Source organism: Rhipicephalus microplus, chromosome X (assembly GCF_043290135.1).
Source record: "Rhipicephalus microplus isolate Deutch F79 chromosome X, USDA_Rmic, whole genome shotgun sequence".
NCBI classification, from domain to species: domain Eukaryota; kingdom Metazoa; phylum Arthropoda; class Arachnida; order Ixodida; family Ixodidae; genus Rhipicephalus; species Rhipicephalus microplus.
The window spans coordinates 31,175,597-31,196,975 of NC_134710.1; the positions used below are offsets into that span (position 1 = coordinate 31,175,597).

The window sequence follows — 21,379 nt, forward strand, 5'->3', positions numbered from 1 at the left end:
AGAGAGATGAACCCATGAAAAAAAAGCTACAACACCCGTTTTTAACGAGATCTTCTTGCCTTGATTTCATACGTTCATAAAAAAAGTGATGCGTTTTCGAGCCGTGAGTTCATTCTGGCTAGAAATCCAGTTTGGCTTCGTGCCCAAATGACCGGGACTCCAACACGTAAACGCTGTAGTGTGCAGTAAGGAGTGACTGGCAGGAACACTACCGCAAAGCTGCTTGAAAGGAAACACCTGTCGCGAAAAGCTCTTAAGCTCTAGCCGAACGTTCTATAAAGAAATGACTGGTGTTGGTTGAACAAGCGCTTCTCTAATGCGCTTCACAAACGCGCAACCAATTGCCCACACAAAGCAGCCTGCTGCACCGCTCCATCAACTCAATGTCGCCGACATCGTCGCTTTCGCTGACTCCAGTGGTAGAGTCGCTAGTTACCACCACACAGCTCCCGCTTGAAATGTGCGGCAGCGTTCTTCTAGTGGCAAAGGTGGCATTGTTCCAGGCAAGGTATCTTTTCAGAGGTGATGGCCTGTATATACATAGTATGTACTATCAACAGAAAAAGTTTGCGGGACATTGGATCCACAACAAATGCGAACTTCTCCGATATCAGTGCTTATTGCTTGTAATCAAGCTGGTGACTTTACAGGTTGGAATGTTAAGTGCAGTGTGGAACATTTATTTCAAAATTACATTCCTGAACAAAGCAGACATTTGGCTTTATCGAATATTTCGCGTCCCACAAACTTTTGCCGATGATAGTACAGGCACTCCTGTACATACATATTCACAGTTCACCCAGGCTTTCAGGTTGCTGTTACTATGCAGCCCCCCTTTTGAAGCCATGTATAATTATCTGAACAGGCACCTGCGTAGGTGCTTTGTTTGAGCGGTGGCAAAGAGTTGTGAGGAGAGCACTTCATTATTACGCATACTATGCCAGAGGCTCACTTCCAGAAGATTGCACTGTGGCGTGCCCCCACCCTCAACATAAATGACCCAACTAGAATTTAAAAATACAGGAAACTTGGCAAACTTAAACAATGCCAGAAGAGCTAATATTTTTGGAAAACTTAATAGATCTACATATAAATACTCAACACTTCTGGATTTGCACATAAACAGGGGTGAAACAGCCAAATACGAGTTCAAGCAATTTTCCGAGCAGCAAAATATTGCTTTTTGGAAAACGAAAATCCAAATTTGGGGCAGGCTACGAAAAAAAAGCCCGACTGCTCAAGCACGAAATCCCTAATTTGAAGCGGTACAAGAAGGTTTACATTAAGAAAAAGAAACGAAAGTACATTAAAACCATTATACATCAGCTAACTCGTGCACAGTGCAGGTGAGCACTGATATTCTAGTAAAGGCAGTTTTGTTAAACTACCTACAGTGCCAACAATGACGGAAGTTCACATTAGAGTTAGCAGCAACTGTCAAATATTGTGACAGGTTCTGCAAATGATGATTGATTGATATGCAGAGTTTAACGTCCCAAAACCACCATATGATTATGAGAGCCGCCGTAGTAGAGGTCTCCAGAAATTTGGACCACCTGGCGTTCTTTAACGTGCACCCAAATCTGAGCACACGGGCCTAGAACATTTCCGCCTCCATCGGAAATGCAGCCGCCACAGCCGGGATAGTTCTGCAAATGGTAATGTGCACATGGCGCCCTTTAAATTCAGGAGATTCATAAAGAAGGAGTGAGTGGGGGAGGCAAAAAAGCATCTGTTTTGGTTAATTGTTTCTCAGGGCCGTGGTAACGCCCTTAATAATAGCCCATCATTTTGTCAGCGACCATGCTCTGAAAGTTTGCGAATTCCCTTTAAAGAATGACATCTCCAGGTATTTTTTTTTTCCCCACGAGCCATAAGAGAATGGAATGCTCTATTGCCTGACGTTGTACACATTTTAGACAACGATGTATTTTCCCACACTTTGCGAGTGTGTTTACCTTGTATATTTTTTGTATGTAACCTCCCCGCTGTAATGCCCAATGTGGGCAATGCACATATAAAATAAATAAATGAATAAAACATTAGGGGACCCTAAAGCTTCACCTTTAGGAGTTGAATGTGATAGCGACATACTGTTCCTAGCACGTACCTCAAACACTTAGTGCATGAAACCTTTTCGAATTTGCCTTGGGAAAATAAGCGCAATAGCGCGTGTGCCTTTTGTAGTGGCCTTCAACCACAAAGCCATTACGATAATGATAATCGCATATTCTGACGCTCATTGGCAACAGGAGCTTATACCACGCAATATACTGCAACATTTCATGTTGCATCGTGAAGCATGCATACAGGAAGCGTGTGTTTGAGAAGCATGAAAGCTACTTTCACTGCATTTCCAAGCAGAGGAAGTTCTTTTCTCTGTTTTCACAAGCAGAGACATGGCCACGGTAGATCCACTAGCAATGCAAACGACCCGGGTTATTTCCCCACTTGGACCCAAACAACCCTGGTTCGATCCCCACTATGCTCCAGGATTTTGTATCATTTATTTTATTTGCATCTTTCTCGACTTTGCGGTCGTGCATAAGATGATTTTTCGCTCACAACTAACGACACCGACATTTCTGTGAAATGAGCTCTTTAATGCTATCGCATTAATAAATACCAATACTTATAGTTCTATGGCTTGTGAAAGCACAAATTAAGGAACAAAATGCGAGTTGTCGCACCACTGCAAGTACTAACAGCCCCTTCTAAATTTTAGTCACTTTTTAGCAAAGAACCAGTGCATTGCAAAGAAAGTGGCTTAAAAGGTGTTTTGTACATGATGGGACAAAGCCAAAAAATTTTAGAACTGCTGTCCCTTTTCTCTCTTCTTTCGCAGTGGGACTGGGGTCGGTGTTTCTGGATTAGATTGGATGATGATGCCCAAAGCATGGTGCAATTACAATAAATTTTACGGTTTTGGCTAAGCTTCACACAAAAAATTAGGAATTATATCAAAGAGCATTATTCTCTGCTACAAATGGTTAGACTTTATGACACCTATTCCAGTGTCATAATCCATCTGTCACAGGTGCCTTTAGATGCACTGAGGGCTCACTATTTAGCTTTGCCCGTCTGATCAGACAGCTTCTGCAATTGAAACAGAAGCTGCGAGTGATTCTGAAAAAGGAAAAAAAAAAAACTTGCAGCTTTAGCAGTGCCAATTTACAATACAGTAAGTGAGGAAATACTGTACAGGCTGCTGAGTGCCCATGCATGAACTTTCTACAGAAAACTTTCGGCAGTGTATAATTAGCAACGTTACTAAATACCTTTAGTTGTCAAACTCCGCTACAGCGCCTGACCCCTTTCTGTCGTGCACGCGGAGCGGCGCACACTCTTTTTTGCGCATGTTGGTTATCTATGCGCCAGGATAATGCCGTGGGCTTTGTGATAAAAAATTACACCAATTCCCGCTAAAAGGAACCATGAAGAGTTGCAAAGCAGCACCGGTAGTGTACACCGCGTTTGCATCGGTTCGACTGGGTGTTCCCATCCTTTATGCTACGTATTTGGTGTTATTTAGTGGCGTCGGCACCGTTGAAGCCCAGGTGTTGAAGTTGTCTAGCGAGGAGTTCTGCACGGGCGCTGACGCTTGGCTTAGGTGTTGCGTACAGCGGAGTTTACATGTTGATGCTGCCATTGCATTTTGGCATGTTAGCAGTTCCCCGCCGACGTTGCCGTTTGCGCTGGGTTTCCCTAGTCCGGAGGGTCTACTTGCCCACGTTTACTTTGCGCTTTGGCGCATCGAGCCTTCCGCTTCTCCATCGGCTGCTTTGTGATCTTGCCAGGCACCTAATGCCGAGATCAGATCGTCAAAGCTGGCCACAGCCATTTACACATAGCCACTTACGCAGGTCCAAACACGCTAGCGAGTTCCAGCGCGTTCTGCCTAGGCGTTGCTTCATCGCGCGTCACCAGATCGTGTTCCCAACACCATCACGTGTTTGCTGAGAGAATGTTAGAGAGTGAGACTTTAGGTTAGGCCGGACGCGCTAGCGCATTGTGGCTTTGCTTGGGCCAGCTGTTGCGCATGTGCAGCAGGGGTGGTCAAAGTGGTGTTCCCTGGGGAGGTCACAGCACAGACCAGATCGAACCCTGCTCTAAGATGCTTCGCATCTAATATGCCTAGGTGTTTTGCAGGCACGTAGCCAGAAATTTTTTTCAGCGGGGGGGGGGGGAGCACCTTTTTGACTTCAGAGAGGGCACTCTTTTGAAATAGTCCATTTTCGCTCTCTACGCCAGGGGGAAAAAATTTCGAGGGGGGGGGGGGGGGGGGGAACAGGCCCGGTGTGCCACTCCGTGGCTACACCCCTTGTGCTTGGTGACCAGCTGTAGGAGTGGCTACGACTCAGTGCGATCTTCGAGTGAAAAGAGGCACTTTTTCAAGCCGCGGAAGACTGCATCACGTCTTTGCGAATCGCAGTACACCATTCTGAGGATCGACAAAGAACTCGACAGTTCTTGTGTCGTGCATGACCTGCCCTTCCAGTCAGAAGACCTCGTTGGTTATTTCATCCACAACGTGAATGGTCAAGTGTGATGCCCCTCTAGTGAAATCCCATGTGGGACCTTTGAGGTATAATGAATAGATAAATAACTTAAGTGGTCACCATACCACATGATAAGTGGACGCCAAAAGAAGACGCTGTTGTCTCCCAGTTGACCGAAATATTTATCTTCCCACTGTGCAGCCAGCCCTTGACTCAACGCCACAAGAAACAAAAAGCAGGTGAAAATGAAAATTCAGTGCTCAATGATTCTTTGCATGGTGAACAAGTGTGCTCCACAGACGACGCGGTTGCCATCGAAATCCCTGCATCGCCCTTCTAAGAGCTTTTGACCATCGCTACAGCGAGCGAAAGAGTGCAAAACAGAAAGAGTGCGGAGACATATTCTGGAAGGTTTTAGATAATCTAGAGGGGCGCTGGCTCCCTTTTCTTGGCTGCGCAGACCATATGCTCACATTCACGCACAAAGTGAAATTTTTCATTGTTATGTGGATGCATTTTTATGGGAGGGATACGAATTTTTGACTGGAAAACAGTCTCAAGGTAGCTGTAACAAACAAGAAAGCAAGTCTTTTGTGAATATTGCCAAACGTGCTTTTGTATTTTTATGTCACCGGCCCTTTATACACATACATAAAACAATATACCGGGTGTTCAAAATTAAGCTTTATGATTTTTTTAAAATTAGGCGCTCGAAGGCACGTGAGAACCACTTGTGCAAATAAGTTAAGCGGCCAGGGGGACAGAAAGTTAGATGATAATTATCGCTGTCAGCAGCCCAATTAACTAAAATTTAATAATTAACTTTTTACTGGCTGCGGTAAGTTGGCATGTTTATATTGAAAAAATGTAGGCAGTGGTGTTTGTACACAGTTTCAGTTGGAAGATTTTTTCTAGCACGCCTGTGTTCCGAGATATCCGGCTCCAAAGTTTAATTGTCTTTCGCACGATTACACATGCAAGAGGGTGAGGGTCCGCGCAAAGCTCCTCCCTAAAGTGACGCATCTGTTGCGTGTGGTGTTTAGTGTGTGAAGAGGGTGGAAGCGTAGGCATAGGTGATAGCAATTACCCTTGCCCTCTTCGGCCGGCGAAATCAAAATGTGACAGCGCGGTGCGCCATGAGCCTTACGCATGATCCTGATGAACGCGATAACAGGAGACCATTTTTCGCGACGTTTTTTCGTGACTTTAGATCACACTGAGACATCTTCTTGTGAACGCGTTAGCAGGACCGTCCTGCACTAGGGTGCCTCCGGTTAGAGCACAGCGTCTCTGCATTGAAGGTCTACCAAGGAAATCCACGTGGAGTCCTTTCGAGCTAATATGGCTGCTTCTGGCGTGAGGTATTCTACCAAAGTAAAAGTAGACGTGGTGCTTGCAATGGCTGAAATGAATGGCAACGCTTCGTTAGCAATGGAGCTTTACGCGTCTCGCCACCCACACCGTCCCCTTCCAACAAGGCCCACTTTCACAAACCTGTTTCGACGCTTCTGCACAACAGGCTCTGTCCACCTTCCGAGACGGACCAGGAAGGCAATCGTCGATGAAGACTTTGAAATCGACGTTGTCGCGTGCGTAACCTCGATGCCAGAGCTCAGCATCCGACAGATTGCCGATCAGTGCGGTCGCAGCATCGGAACAGTCACAAATGTTTTAAGAAAGCACAAGTTCCATCCATATCACGTTTACCTTCATCAGGACCTAAATGAGGCGGACTTTGAAAGGCGAGTTGACTTCTGCAATTGGGGCCTCATCAAAACTGATCAAGAAAATGACTTTTTGCACAGAATAATTTGGACTGATGAAGCTCGGTTTTGCCGAAATGGAAGTGTTAATCTTCACAACGCCCATTATTGGGCACAAGAAAACCCACACTGGCTGAGGCAGCACAAGCATCAAGTTCGCTGGAGTGTGAATGTGTGGTGCGGCATACTCGGGGACAGGATCATCGGACCTCACTTTTTTGAGGACAACTTGAACGGAAAGATGTACACAGAAGAAATATTAGGTGTTGTCATTGATGATCTTGTCTGCAGTCTTTCCCTGAATGACCTGCGCCAAGTATGGTTTCAGCACGATGGAGCACCACCACATTTTTCTACCAGGGCGAAGAACTGGTTGGACAGACGTTTTCCACAACAGTGGATTGGGCGCGCAGGAGCGATGTTTTGGCCACCAAGATCACCTGACCTTTCTCCGCTCGACTTTTTCCTTTGGGGCTACGTTAAAGATCGAGTTTACGTAACAGAGCCCAGCGATGTTAATGACATGAAGGACAGGATAACATCTGCCTGTGCGAGTATTCCTGCAGAAGTACTGCGCCGAGTCATCGAGTCGACGCGACAGCGGTTCATGCTTTGCGTTGCTGCCGAAGGCAGGCATTTTGAACACTTTTTGGGGCATTGACGTCTTGAGAGGTGAAGAGTTTCGATGAGATTTGTGCATGACCGAAATATGCTTATGTAGCAGCAGGAAATATGCGTTAGCAAGGATAAAACTGTTTCAGTTATTATTGGTGGAGTTGTTGCTCTTGTTTCAATAAAAGTTACAGTACTCGGACATCAGCAGTCACGCTATTCGCGTAGCCCAGGCAACGACCACGCATGCTTCTCTAGTGATTATTACGCACGCGCACTGGCATCCAGATTCTCCGCTCGCACCATTATCTCGGCATGGTATCTGCCACTATCGTTAGAGGCTCTGCAGTTGCGTGTTACGACACTGGTTGCAAGCGTTCTTCGATTTTTGATTTCGACGGCCGAAGAGGGCAAGGGTAATTGCTATCACCTATGCCTACGCTTCCACCCTCTTCACACACTAAACACCACACGCAACAGATGCGTCACTTTAGGGAGGAGCTTTGCGCGGACCCTCACCCTCTTGCATGCGTAATCGTGCGAAAGACAATTAAACTTTGGAGCCGGATATCTCGGAACACAGGCGTGCTAGAAAAAATCTTCCAACTGAAACTGTGTACAAACACCACTGCCTACATTTTTTCAATATAAACATGCCAACTTACCGCAGCCAGTAAAAAGTTAATTATTAAATTTTAGTTAATTGGGCTGCTGACAGCGATAATTATCATCTAACTTTCTGTCCCCCTGGCCGCTTAACTTATTTGCACAAGTGGTTCTCACGTGCCTTCGAGCGCCTAATTTTAAAAAAATCATAAAGCTTAATTTTGAACACCCGGTACCTCACACGAAAAGCCTCAGTGTCCTATTCATTTACCCATTAGCAGTTTTTTACAGACTGCACAAAGTAAGAAGGATATTCCTGGATTACTTGGTGCTAAGAAGAGTAGCACAATGTGAGAAAATGAGATAAACACAAGCGCCATTCATACAGCGGCGCGCTGCTGCCTTGCGAAGCTTCAGTAGCAACTGGGTCGATTGTGGCGACAGTGCCACCTCATGAGAGGAGACAGCAGAAGGCCACATTTCGTGCAGTTTGACAACTAAAAGGATCTAGAAACGTTGATATTGAGTAAATCCATATACCTGCATAGCATGGAAAGGTGGCTTGCACTTAGATTGGCCTGTACTAATGTTCATCAATCCAATCCCTGTGATGTTAGAGGCCACTATTCACAAACATATGCATTCTTCTCAAAACAACCCTAGCAAGTCTTAGTTTCTCTGAAATCTAACAGTTAAAAATTTACCGGTTTACTATGGATATGATTGACAACGGCTACATAGGTGGTGCAATCTGGTGATGCAGAGATAGCACCACCTTTGTAGGCAAGCACAAAACTATTATAGGCACAAAACCAGGCAAGCACAAAATTATTATAGCAGTAAACTAGTGTATTCCGTTTCTCTTCTGCTGTAAACATTTGGCAGCAGTGCAATATAAATATTGCTTAAAAATTTTTTTGCCAGAGATAATCTATGAAAACTCATTGACGTGTCTATAATTATGGTTAGCTGAAGCATCATAAGGTGATTCCATTGTGTGATAAACCAGCATTCCACGAATGCCTTTCCATATAGCTAAATACCATACAGGGTAAAACTTTCACGCTGAGATGACTATTTTGAGCTTAGAGCATGGCTATTTCGACCTACAAGGTTTGCATTAACCCCTATCATCATTACATGCATGTTACATCCAGCAACTCGAGCAGCTAAAATGCTCTCAGTTTGCAATATGCCAATATAAAATAGTAATACTATAGCATAGACAGTATGGTATTACTGGCACTGCTAAAAAAAGTCATGAAGTATTACAACAGAATGCAATAGTGGTAACAAATACATGATAGGCAATTAATTATTTAAAGGCCACATACCTATTTTCTATGATGTTAGCCCATGAATGTTCTAGGCGTTCATGGAGATCCCAGAAGTCTCTAATTTCGTTCCTGCTGAGATAAAAACAGCACTTATTAGCTCATGAATCAAATGGTTAAATATCAGTGACAAAAGCAAAAAAGTCAAAGTCAATGAATGAAAAATCTTTACTGTTGCACCTCACTGAAGGTATCACCTGAAATCCAGAAACTCATTGAAAAAAAAAACTTGGGAGAAAATAAGGAGAAAGAGAGGAACATGGATAATACAGTTGAGACTATTTATTTAAATGAGGTGATGACTGTACTCTACTTATTTCATTAAATCAGGAAGTTTGAAATATCAAGAGATCTTTTGGTCCTTCGAAACCTAATCTGAAACGTGCCAGCACCCAAAAGCTGCTGCAACATTTTTTTAGCAGGTAACACAAGCCTGTTCGTCTCAAAAAGTTGGCGAGGGCAGCCTCGACATGGTCTTCACAATGCAGGAGAGATTGTTACCTGAAGCTACGACAAGCTGCCGTGATGCAATGACGGGCAGAAGGAATGCACAAACTTGTGAGAAGACTGTCACTGCGATCACTAGCATACACTGTTAAGTAACGAAAGCCACCCTAGTTTTCATGTGAGAGAACTTACCTGGACACTGAACAGCCACAACCCCTAGCGCAATTTGGCATGAAAAAGTGCGTGCTTACATCTGTGAAGTCCATTGTTCTTTGCGTTGGTGTGGCCTGCAGCTACATTAAAATAAAACTATGGTTGTGACTAGGAGGCAAGATGTTTTAACATGATAATGTTGTAGTGGAGACGCAAAGACAACGTCCACGTGTCAATATTGGAAAGAAATGACTGCACTACTAATCTACTTCTGGAAAAATTTCACTAATTAAGAGTTTATTGCTACGATATTTGTTAATTAAGGTTGATGACAACATTGAACCTTATGGGTACCTGCCAGAGAATAGAAATCTATTTATTAGATTAGCAAACTCATAAAATCTGGTTTTTTTAGATCGAGTTTTAACTGAAACTGCTAACATGCCAAAACCATGGTAGGAGTAGGAGGCACGCCATCGTGAGAAACTCCAGATTGATTTCAAAGACCTGCAATTCTTCAACATACAGCTAAATCTAAGTACAGCATTGTTCCTTTATTTTACCCTCACCTCCAAATTTAGCTGCTAAGGCCCCGAATCAAATGCATGTCCTTGAGCTTAACAGCCCGACACCAAGCTACTGCGGCACGCTGTGGGGATATAGAAAGGAAGAGTATGTGGAAGAACTAGCACTGATATACAAGATAACTCAACATCAAAGACCCTTTTATAGTTGTGGAGCGGTGAATTTTCATTTCAAGAAACTTATTGCAGGCTTCATTCCTGGTGTGCTGCCCCCAGGAATGTGCCTGTGCCACGCCTGTGCAGCTCATGCCACTCACGCCTGTGCAGCTCATGAGCATGCTTCGCATGTTTGAGACCCCTGTTTTGTAGGCACATTCATTTACCCTTTATATATTGGCACATGCTCAGAAGGGCATGCTTCTACAAGAACAGCATTTTTTTTAACAGTGCTGCGCTTTTATCCATTACCGCGTATAGTTTCTTAGGATGAATTCCTGTTCATTTTTAGCACACGAAGAAAAAAAATAGGAAAAGCGACTAGGACACAGCACTTTCGGTCCTTGTTCTTTTGTGCACTAAAAAATGAACGTGAATTACTAACATGCCCACGTATACACGCTTCCAATGAATCCTTGTTGTGTGGCGTTTTCAACCGCACAACAGCATGTTCTACAGACTGTGCAAATGCCCTTACCTATTACTTGAGACTGTTCGAAGCATGAATAGGTTCCAGCATTAGTTCAAGGTGCACAACCATGCCAGCCTACTTAGAGAAGCTCACTGTAATCCTCAAAAACTGAGCATAAGGATGCGAGTGGAGGTTTCCTGACCCGACACCCATTGGTTCGAGGGATTGAAAAATGCAGAAAGCAACCGTGTGCTTACAAAAAGCGAGAATGAATGTTCCTTCAATGCATAATGCAGATTTGTTTGTACAAGTGCAAAGCTTGTACATGATGTCACAGCTTCTCACCCTCTCCACTTTTGGTTATCACATCTAGGAAGAGGTCTTGATCGAGTAATGTTGACTGCCAGGGGTAACTCGTTTCAATGTTCTAGAGATAAGGAAAAAAAAAAAAAACTCTGCTGGTCTATGTGAGAAGCCCACAGCATAAGCACCAGACAAAATGCCTTGGTCAGCCGACTTTTCACCAAAAGCTCACTCATCAACATAGCGATTGGGAGAACAGTAATGCAGGCAATTTCAAATTTATGCCAGAATCACATCTGTATTTTTTAAAATATGGTACAACTTAGTGAAGTTTGAAACAGAGCGATTTTCTGCTCATCTTGGCAGTTTCAGCAGCATCAACAACTATATTTTTGTTTGGTTTAGTGTCATTACAAATTTCACATAAATGCCGGAACTTTTGTGCAACTTGGTGTTGGCTTAAATTACGCGCAATAAAATAAATATACACAAAATATCTGCCACACTATTACTTTAAAGAGTGCCAAAAAAAATGCAGCACAGACAGGGCCACAATTTTTTTTTTAATTACCATGTACACAAGGAACATGCCTTTGGGTACGGGTAGACCAAGTAAAGGTGTCCCCGTCTTTGGCATCTCAGCCTTCCCAGCCTAAAAGATTATCGTACTGAACATGGTATGCCGTGATTATGTGGGTGACAAATAAAAAGAACACAAGCGACAGCAGTAATATCGACATGTGAAAGCAACAACTTGTTGACTTCGCACCCACCTCACGATATCGATTTGACAATAATAAAAAGATCATCAGAAGAGTGAAGCGGTCAACGAAATCTTAAACGCGAAAAGATGTATTTTCCCGATTCTAGCGTGCCCCCGAACGTAACGCGGAGCAATTTTTCATTCGAGAAACTAGCGAAAAAATAACTTCATGCCGATTTCACTAATGAGCCCAATTGTAACGCTCACACAAATTTGAGAGTCAGGTTCAGCGAGAAAAAAAAAGTGCACACCAGAATCGGGAAAATGTTCGTGCTGTGCGCATAGGTGCGAAGCCAAGTCGTAGCAGACGACTAAGATCAAAACCACTCACTACCAGCTATTAAAGTGATCAGACAATAGAAACAACGTTTGGCCATTGCGGGACGTTACGTGAACGTTACGTGAAGAAGACGCACGCGTTCCAGCAGAAAACTTGAACGTCTCACCTCTGATCACCAGCGTCGGCCGCAGCAGTGCCAGGGGCAGTTTCCATGTCCTATCGAGTTATTTGCGCGCTCCGAAATTGCAGAGTTGAGCGAAGCGGTGAGTCGATTAGTAAACTAAATTCGCAGAACTCAACTGCGTGAAATCTTGTCAAACGCCACTCTTCTTAAATGAAAATGAGCACGAGACAGCGGCTCACCCGTGCCGTTGTCAGTCCAACACACCCAGCTGTGGCGCGAATACGCGTCAATTAAGCCTATCTTTCGCGCCAAAAGCGGCCCACTGTTGCCAGATGCCCAAATAAAGAGCCTTCATCGACTGTACAGCCCTCTAAGGCAGAATCACGAAACTACATATGCAGCGAAAATTAGCTTTTGTCGAGTTAAACCTACTCGGATGATTTTATTACGCGAATATTCTTTCTATAAAGATCCCGTGGTGTTCATCGAATAGGTATATTGGCATTTCAGAGGATCATTTTCTTTTTCCTGAGGTTCACGAGTTCAAGCGCCAACGAAACGAGCCTCGCGGTCTCGCGGTTGGTTCTTCCCTGCGCGCGAGCAACCGTCCCACGCTGAGGGCGTCCTTTTCTAGCGTCGCCTTGTTCTCTGCTCGCCGCGGCCAGTTTGAGTGGGCCAAAGAGCTGGGAGAACATGCTGCTCGCCAACTATAATCACCGGTAACACTTTTGACGCACCGGGAACAGGTTTTCCATCACCTGGCCGGTTCTAGCTGCTTCCACTGAAAGGTAACCGCTAGTGTCTTCCTTTCCCGTGTGCGTTGTTCGTTGACCGAGTGCTACTTCCTTGGCAGATTCGCACACTTTTGTTTCTTCGCATACTCAAGAAATGATGTTAAGCACTGGCCTTTGTGAGCTCTTTAATTACACCTGAGCCCGGATTCGCGGCACCTATGCCATCTGCCCCTTAACCGCACACGTAGCCACGTTAAAGCCTAGTGTACCTGTAGCTGTGCTAGTTTGAATTTACGTGCATTCCCGTACATTTCACGTTGAGCATTGCGAGTAGAAAATGTCTGGTAAATGAACAACTGGGTTGAGCTACATTACTGCCACGCTAGCTGCACGCAAGTCGGGCTTTTAGGTGCACCGGTCTCCGCCTTCGAACGGCGGCAAGGCGATCATATGATTCTTAACTCGAGCGTTTGGGGATAGTACGTGTTTAGTGTTTTCAAGATAGTTTGTTTAAAGTACGTGTAAGGTGTAAGGGCACGATATTTATATATATATATTTAAGCCGTGCATTTTTCTCGTAGTCGGAGCCCTAACAATAATTTGCCTACAGCCCTTATAATAAGTGGTTCACACAGTTGGAGCAATCGCAATGCGTGGATTCAAAAGGAGCGACATTGGAGTTTTGCTGATCATATGCTGTGACCCGTGCACGTTGTTCACTTGACTCGTTCGCTTCTTTGTGGTGGCAAATGAGTGTCGACTCAACTTGATTTTTCTGTCAGAATCGTTTATACAGGCACCGTTTGTTGGCAGTAATTGGATTTAAAAAAACAAAAAAAAAACTACTCAATTGTACGCTGGTGCTATGCATGTAGACTTCATTGGCACATGTTTAAAAGGGCTCGCTGCAAGTATTGTTGTATCTAAGTTTTTACAATATAGTTTCAGTTAGTGCATTGACAGAGTTGTTTGCAAGTAGATAATGTCAACTCCAGACACAAGTAATAATGGACTGTAAAGAAACCTAGGTGGTCAAAACTAATCCAAAGTAATCCTCTATAGTGTGTCCCCCAATCGTGCCATAGTTGTGGCATGTAAAAACCCATGAATTGTGCTGTTAAGAAATAATTGTAAAAAAAACCCTAATTTGTTGCAGGTGCTAAGCACTATTGCCAGAGTGATAAGGTGGTGTTGTGTACACATTCTAGTGAATCATGGTTATGACCTGTCTCCATTATGCAGTCTGTCAGGTTGCATTTTTGTGTTTAACTGAAACACCGACTCAAGAGTTCATGCGCATTCTTATTGCCTGCAACTTGCCAAAAATGAAAAAAACATTGTGGTAATATTGCTGTCTTAATGACATATTCAACAGCTTGTCGAACATGGCAGTGTCTCAATGGAGCTTTCATCTTCCATAATAAAAAGCCCAATAAATGAATATGTGCATGAAATGAGTTCTCCCAAAGCTTCATATCTGTCGCTCTTTGTTGCCATCACTGGTTACAGTTGACAAGATCTTGTACAGACCCATGCGCACATGGCAGATGAGAGCTATAAAATGGCTACAAAAGATTTTTTTCGTGGCATAGTAAAATTCTGGTACTACCAATGCCTGTTGCAGTGTTGTAGGATACATTTGTGAGTTAGTAGTTGGCCTGCCTTAGCGGGCTATACCTCATTGGATTATTGTAATAATTCAAGATAATATTCCCTTTGTAGCTTGCTGTTTGACCCATTTTGCTTACTACTTTTAGACATTAGGATTAAATTCACTTTCTTTGTTGTAGAATGTCTTTTGTACGATGTTGCATGAACAGGCATTTTATAACAATACTGTAATGATATGTGCTGCAATGTCTTGTTCACATACAGCCTCACTCTCCTCACCTACTGGGCCTCAGTCAAACAAATTTACTCCTCCAAGAGCCACGATAGTGCAGTATGTAGAGGATAGGGAGGGGGGAGGGGCTGGTCAGTACAAATAGTCAGCTAACATTGCCATTTCAGTGGCATATCTCATTTGTGGGTCACTTCTGAAGGGGATTTGGTGCCAGGATCACCGTATCATCAGTTTTCTTTCACGGTTATCAACACTGCAGGCTGTGCCTCATGCAAAAAATGCACAAGACCAGCCATGCCTGTGTAGCTTGTAAACATTTGTTTCCAAAATTAAACAAATATATATGGGATGAAGAGAGTCCTGTGCAGGCCACGGGCTGCTAGCGAAAGGTCGGTGGGCTGCTTGTGTGTGTTTCGGACCGCTGTCATACAGTATTATACATATATACCTTGCACACAAAGGATGTTCAAGCAAAATAGAGGAATCAGAGGAGAATGCAGACTTGAATTCATCAGCATGAATCTCTACCAACTATTTCAGCTTTCTGTCATTCAAAGCAGTCAAAACTCTCTCCTTAAATTGACAACTCTCATCTCTCCTTAAATTGGTAAGGAAGAGTAAAGTGAGGGCTCAAGAAGCTCATGAATAGATTAGGTGTGATATTCGAAAGGGAGCATTTTTGTTTTTTTGTAATGCAACCCCCCCCCCCCCCCCCCCATTCCATTTTTTTTTTCTTATTCTTCTACCCATTCGGACTTCTTATGCCTGGAAATGCAGGAATTATACTACCCAGAGATGCAGTTGTTGTTCTCAAGTCCTTGCAAAGACATTGACACCAGGATTCTAGCCCTGTGTTCAACATCATAACGGAGGAATAGTGTTTCCATGTGATTACTCGTTTGTTTTACTTCTTGTATGAGGCCAAATTGGACAATGTTTTCAGTCATTCACCAATATTTCAATAGTTCATCTTTAGGACCTAAATAAAAACTTCACTCACTTTAAGACAGCTGCCTTTTAAGCTGAAGCATTGCAACACCCAAAGTTATGTAATCCTTTATCCTACTTTTATGCAGCCTAATGTAGATTTAAATAGCATGCAAAGTTATCTTTAAACTATTTGTGTAGTTTTTGTTGTCTGCTGCTAAAGCAAGAAATGATGTGAGATTAGACTGAACGAAAACCAAAATGTTTTTTGTAGCCCTATGAGCATGAAAGCAAAGACCCAATTAGCTCAAGGTTTTTTTTTTAAGCTAATAGCTAGTCCGCTTGTGTCGCTGAAGCCCTTCTTTTACTTTACAAATTTTGTGCTTTAATAGTGGTCACAAAACTGGGAAAAAAAGGAGTGGGGGGGACTATTCAAATATGATAAAAAGCATCTTCTGAAGTAGTTGTCACAAAAGATGTACTTTATTAGAATATGTTCTACACTTGAAAAGCTTCACTGCACTCATGCCTCTTTTGTAACTCCTATAAATGAAATTTCGCTCATGAAAGAACAAAGAAAATATTGTTCAGAATGCATTTTTTTTTCCTTATGCAAGCTGTGAACTGCTGGCATCCAAATGCTCGGGACTGATTGTGAAGTCTAAGGAAATGTGGTTTTTTATACAGAGACAGTGTGCAAACATGGCACTATGGTCTTGCTCATAGTTTTTTTCCTTCACAGGGTTCACATTATACAGATGTGTACAGCATTGTCTGCTTGTCATTAACAATAATACAGAAGCCGTTTCATGCCATTCATTTGATCCCTGAAGTATTGCAAAGTTCACTTCCTTTATCAGCACCGCATGTTTAATTAACAATGCTTTCCAATAGGGGTGCTACATTAATGGGAAGTGTAGCCTGTGCACTTATGCAAATACAGCCGTGCTGTTTCTTCATCTTGGTTCTGGACCAAGGTTCTAAACCAAGAGCAGAGAACATGTGCTCTAAAATTTTTTTTTTAGATCTGTAAATGTAGGCAAAGTGCGACAGAGACTGCAACAGTCACAACATTTGTAACCTTATTGGCATAAATTTAGTGCATTGTGGGGCACTCTTCTACAAACTGTCTACCAGCTGGTCATTCTGGGGGAATTGGAAGAGCCTGAGAAAACTTGAACTCAAGCTTCCCTCACGGAAAATTGTCTATATTTTCCGTGTATTGGAACCTGCACCTAGTTCTAAAAGCGTACTACTCCTAACTTCACAATCACTTCACACTTAATTGGAAATATTCTGACAAAACGACACCGTTCTAGTAGATGTTATAAAACAAGGCACTGAACCTGAAGGAAACCACACGCCACTTAGAATTTGCTTTGGTGAGCTTCACTGCAAGAGTGATGTAATGCAGTGAGGCCTGTAGATAGGAGAAAGCTGATTGCTCTGCAGGACGGCATGCTACCTGCAGCCTTGATGTTCCTCTGTTGACTTTTTTTATATCAAATTGCTGACATACTGAGCTATTTTTCATTCATCATTGGTGCAAGTGTGAGTTTGTTGAAAGAAAAATGACCGGTGGGATAATACTGGCTCGAGTGTCATTTTCCTTCATCAGTGCCTGAAGAGAATTCAGTACTGTCAATAGGACAATGCAAGTCTAAGCAAAAATTTGTTTTGTATACAGTCCGTACTCAAGGCTCTGAGCCACTGCCAGGCTCCCTTTCATTTTGCTGTTCTGGCAAAAAAGTTTAAAAATGTTTTGGTGCTTCCACCGTACACTGCAAGGTCGAGCAACCAAAACAGAGCACGGTTAAGGATTTCCCATGTGCATGCCATCTCAGTGTAGATGTTGTTCATAACAGTGACTGCTTATTGTCTCAGCTTGTGCCGTAACATCGATGTACATGTGCACCACCATTACTGTCCCTGGTGGTGATACGACTGCTGCCGCAATGCCATTCTTTCTATGTAGCAGGAACTTCCTTGCCATGCCAAAGTACTAGTCCCTTGTACAGCTTGAAGGGAGTCTGAGCAGTTAATTAGGCCCAGTGACACTTTTGCGACAGCCTTATTTAGCCACGACGAATGCCACAACAAGGATGCAAATGGGTGCATGATAAGTGAAGCTATGAGTACTCATTCAAAGTTGAAAACTTGCGCAGACGAAGATGAGAAATGTTTCCTTTTGCATTTCACTCTCCCGCTGAGGTCAAACATTGTTTCCTATTACTATGGAAAAACATATGGAAAATGTCTCATGGTGGCCTTCACACAGTACCTTGCTACCTCTCTTTTTAATTGTGTTGTCACCATGGTTATAATGAACCACATGCGTCTGGTAGCAGACACTCCAATGCTCCCCGCCCCGCCGCAGTGGTCTAGTGGCTAAGGTACTCGGCTGCTGACCCGCAGGGGTTGGGTTCACATCCCGGCTGCGGCAGCTGCATTTCCGATGGAGGCGGAAATGTTGTAGGCCTGTGTGCTCAGATTTGGGTGCTCGCTAAAGAACCCCAGGTGGTCGAAATTTCCGGAGCCCTCCACTACGGCGTCTCTCATAATGATATGGTGGTTTTGGGACGTTAAACCCCACATATCAATCAATCCAGTGCTCCCCACTTTGTAAAATACATACTCCTTAGGCCGGGACACTTCTCACCTTGCGTGCAAGAGACGTTCTACGACAACGCCAGCGACCACCGCGTCACACTTTTGGCTCACTAAAATACTCAAGAAGGCTGCATGCGTTTCCACCTTTAGTTGCTGGCATGCCATAGCTGCGTTCGTTGGCTAAGTGCCTTGTTAATTCTGAAAATGCATGGTTTAGAAACTGAAATTATTTATTTCTGAGGAAGTGTGAAAAGAAGTTTCATTGTTTTCAGCATGTGACTTGTAAGGCCTAACTACCACCATATGAATATTGCATGCTACTTGTCGCAACAGACCAATCAAAAACGAACTGCATATGTTGTCAGTTTTTGTCACTTTCACGTGACATACGCCACTTCTCATATAGCCGATGTGTGTCGCTGTAGACAAAATCAAGGTTATAATTAATATTATAACAGCCCTGATCTCGGTGTTGCCATTTGTGCAATGATATTGGCGCATTCCAGAGCACCGGAAAAACAGATGAAAAACACATGTTCAAATCGGGTTGCGGTGCCCCTTTGTGATGTTCAACCTTGATGTCACTATCAGTGCCTTAAGCTTAGCCCCCCCCCTGCTGTGGTGGTCGTATTTCAATGGACGCAAAATGGCAGAGGCCCATATACTGTACGATGTGAGTGCACGCCAAAGAACACCATATGCTCGAGATTTCTTCCGGAACTCTCCATTACCGCGTCTGTAATAGTGATATTGTGGTTTTGGGACGTAAAGTTTTATATAATATTATCATCTCCTCTTCCACCCCCCTTTTTTTTGAACAGCAAGCTTGATGTTGCTGTTTGTTTTTGTTGTTGTTATATTCCTTTTATAATGCATTACCTGCTAGCCCACCAAGCCATCCTGGTGAACAGTCAATGTAAAGTGCAGTGATGTTGCTGCCATATACATATTCATATGCACATGGTTTTGCTTATAAGTAGTGTACAGTTCAAGGGTAGTTCGGTAGTCATGTCGGTGAGGTGGTCAGGCAGACAAATAACTTTTTACCAAGAAATATTCTGGGAATGTATTCTCCTGCACTTGTTAAGTTCACATATGAATGGAAAAGCTGCACTAATTGCGAGCCAGTGTTTGGCACAGCATGACCAGTATGTTTGGTGGGTTTTGTGACAAAATTACTTTTTGGGCTGGTTGGTTAAAAAGTATCATAGTATTGATCAGAAAGTATCATGTTGCTAGAATACACAGATGAAAAGGGTGCAACAGGACAAGTGCTAACCAAGTGTCTTACTCTAAACTGCAGTGTGTGTAGATCCATGCACAGAGAAAGGGAGTGCCGTGATTTACGCAGACTATCGGCTCAAAAGTGTAGAAGCTACTCCGCCGCATGTGATGCAATTGTTACGGTACATGGACATTTGTGCCGGCGGCATGGCTGTTCATCATACCCAACATCGCAACCTTCCAGCGAAAAAATGAACACCTCGCTTACATGCAAGGAGACTCCAGCGCTGTACAATCTAGATTTTTTTGTGTGTTAATTGGACCTTTTTCTGTGTACAGGCCTACATATACTGCTGTTTCTGGCAATAGACAGTATAAAGTTAGTGCTCATCCTGTCGCGTCTTTCTCATCCATGTTTTCTAAGGCTATGATACTTTTTGAGGGTTTTGTGATTTATGACCCGACTGATCTGCAAGCACTGTTGTGGATAATGTGGCAGCTTGCAAAGTTATTTGAAGTCACTGAATTGTTTTCAGTATTCGAACTGTTTTGTAGTACGGAGTTTAGTGCCACAAAGGTGTCATTTTGGATGATTATATTGCTCAGTAAGTTTAGTCTAGTTACCAGTACATCTTTAGAAAAATTTCTGTGGAATCGAAGTATTTTGTTGGGTTCCCTAAACCTTATAACTGTGTAATTTATTTGTAGAAGCAAGAGACTGGTGAAGCCAGGGTTATGTCTGGTAACATGCAGTTACTATACATAGTAAAATTCTTAAGTCTTCTAATACCCTCACTGCCTTTCATCAAACTTTAAATGTTGTTTAAAGCTTCCTTGCTTGCTTGACTTTGCTTTGACAGCTGAAATAAGTGTTCTTTTTTAATTGTGCAATTTCATATAACGATTTAGGCAGAGACATGTTCTCATTATAGCAGGGAAAGAATTGTGAAGAAAGTCTCAGCTCCAAGAAACCATGCTTTCACCCTCCAAGAGCGGCTCTCCCCTTTGGGAAGGAGAATTGAGTCCAATTGATGGTCTGACAAGAAACCTTACAGAAATGACATGGAGGCAAGTTCTCTGGGGATTCCTAGGGATGATGCAAGCATTCGAAGCTATTATCTTGCTTTAGTATGTCTAACCCCATTTCAAGAGCATGCTGTAGGCACTTTTACATGTTTCTTTTTTAAGATTTCTCTCATGCTTGTGTTCTTGTCATAACCTTCTTCCTGTTTCTTTTTTCTCAGGGCAATCTACTCCCGGCCTACCTTTTTCTACCCTTGCGTAAATAACTTCCGTCTTTCTGCTTACTGTACTGCTATAAATAGCCGTGACTTATATTTTGTGTTATTGGCTTTAGCTAGAGATATGTAGAGAGGTTGCTTATAGAAAACTTCTTTTTAAGGAGAATGTTAACTTTGGCTACCCCTGTTGTAAGAAAATTAGCATATCATTCCATTGTCCTACCTGTTTTAGACTATGCTGCTGTTATATGGGACCCCTATACAAAAGGTAATATTCTTGAGCTAGAAAACGTCCAAAAAAGAGCTATACAGTTCATCTATAACGATTTTTGATGCAGCTCGGTACATGACCTGCAAGCTCGAGCTAACCTGAAGCGCTTAGCCGAAAGAAACCGCTCATCATGTTTAAAATTCTTATATCAGTTAATCAAGGGGCACTATAACATCAATGCTAGCGAATGGATTTCATTCTCCAGTTACTCAACGCGCCAAAGACACAAACTAACAATCACTCCTTTCCGTTCTCATAACGACTGCTTCAAGTATTTTTTTTTTTTTCAGAAAACAGTCACAGATTGGGATAACCTTAGCAACAAAATAGTTGAATCAACTTCTTTCTCAGCATTCTTATCCTTTCTTGATGACTGAAGCATGATCAGTTATTTTTTTTTATAGCTAATGACTATTTGTATCTCCGTTGCTTGTTGCTTTGTTTCATTTGTACCTATGGTAAATGCTTTCCTGGGTCATTGAACATGAATTTG

At 43.0% G+C, this 21,379-nt stretch overlaps 2 protein-coding genes across 6 annotated transcripts in view; one reads left to right on the forward strand and one right to left on the reverse strand.

The window, feature by feature from the left end:
- Positions 1 to 12,365, reverse strand: part of Slbp (Stem-loop binding protein) — a 52,054-nt gene extending 39,689 nt beyond the window's left edge. Inside the window, exons 1-2 of one of the 2 annotated variants that reach the window (XM_037426727.2) lie at positions 12,079 to 12,365; positions 8,815 to 8,886 (exon numbers count right to left, since the gene is read on the reverse strand). In XM_037426727.2, the coding sequence (XP_037282624.1) occupies positions 8,815 to 8,886; positions 12,079 to 12,125 (119 nt within the window). In that variant the 5' untranslated portion in view covers positions 12,126 to 12,365. Of the gene's footprint in view, positions 1 to 8,814; positions 8,890 to 12,078 lie in introns of both variants that reach the window. The other variant, XM_037426726.2, reaches the window with a different exon arrangement.
- A 103-nt stretch (positions 12,366 to 12,468) lies between these two features.
- Positions 12,469 to 21,379, forward strand: part of LOC119175769 (M-phase inducer phosphatase 1-B) — a 157,930-nt gene continuing 149,019 nt past the window's right edge. The window contains exons 1-3 of one of the 4 annotated variants that reach the window (XM_075876141.1): positions 12,469 to 12,824; positions 20,307 to 20,442; positions 20,619 to 20,655. The gene's annotated coding sequence lies outside the window, so the exon portion shown is untranslated. The remainder of the gene's footprint in view (positions 12,825 to 20,306; positions 20,443 to 20,618; positions 20,656 to 21,379) is intronic. The other 3 variants (XM_075876142.1, XM_075876144.1, XM_075876143.1) reach the window with 3 other exon arrangements.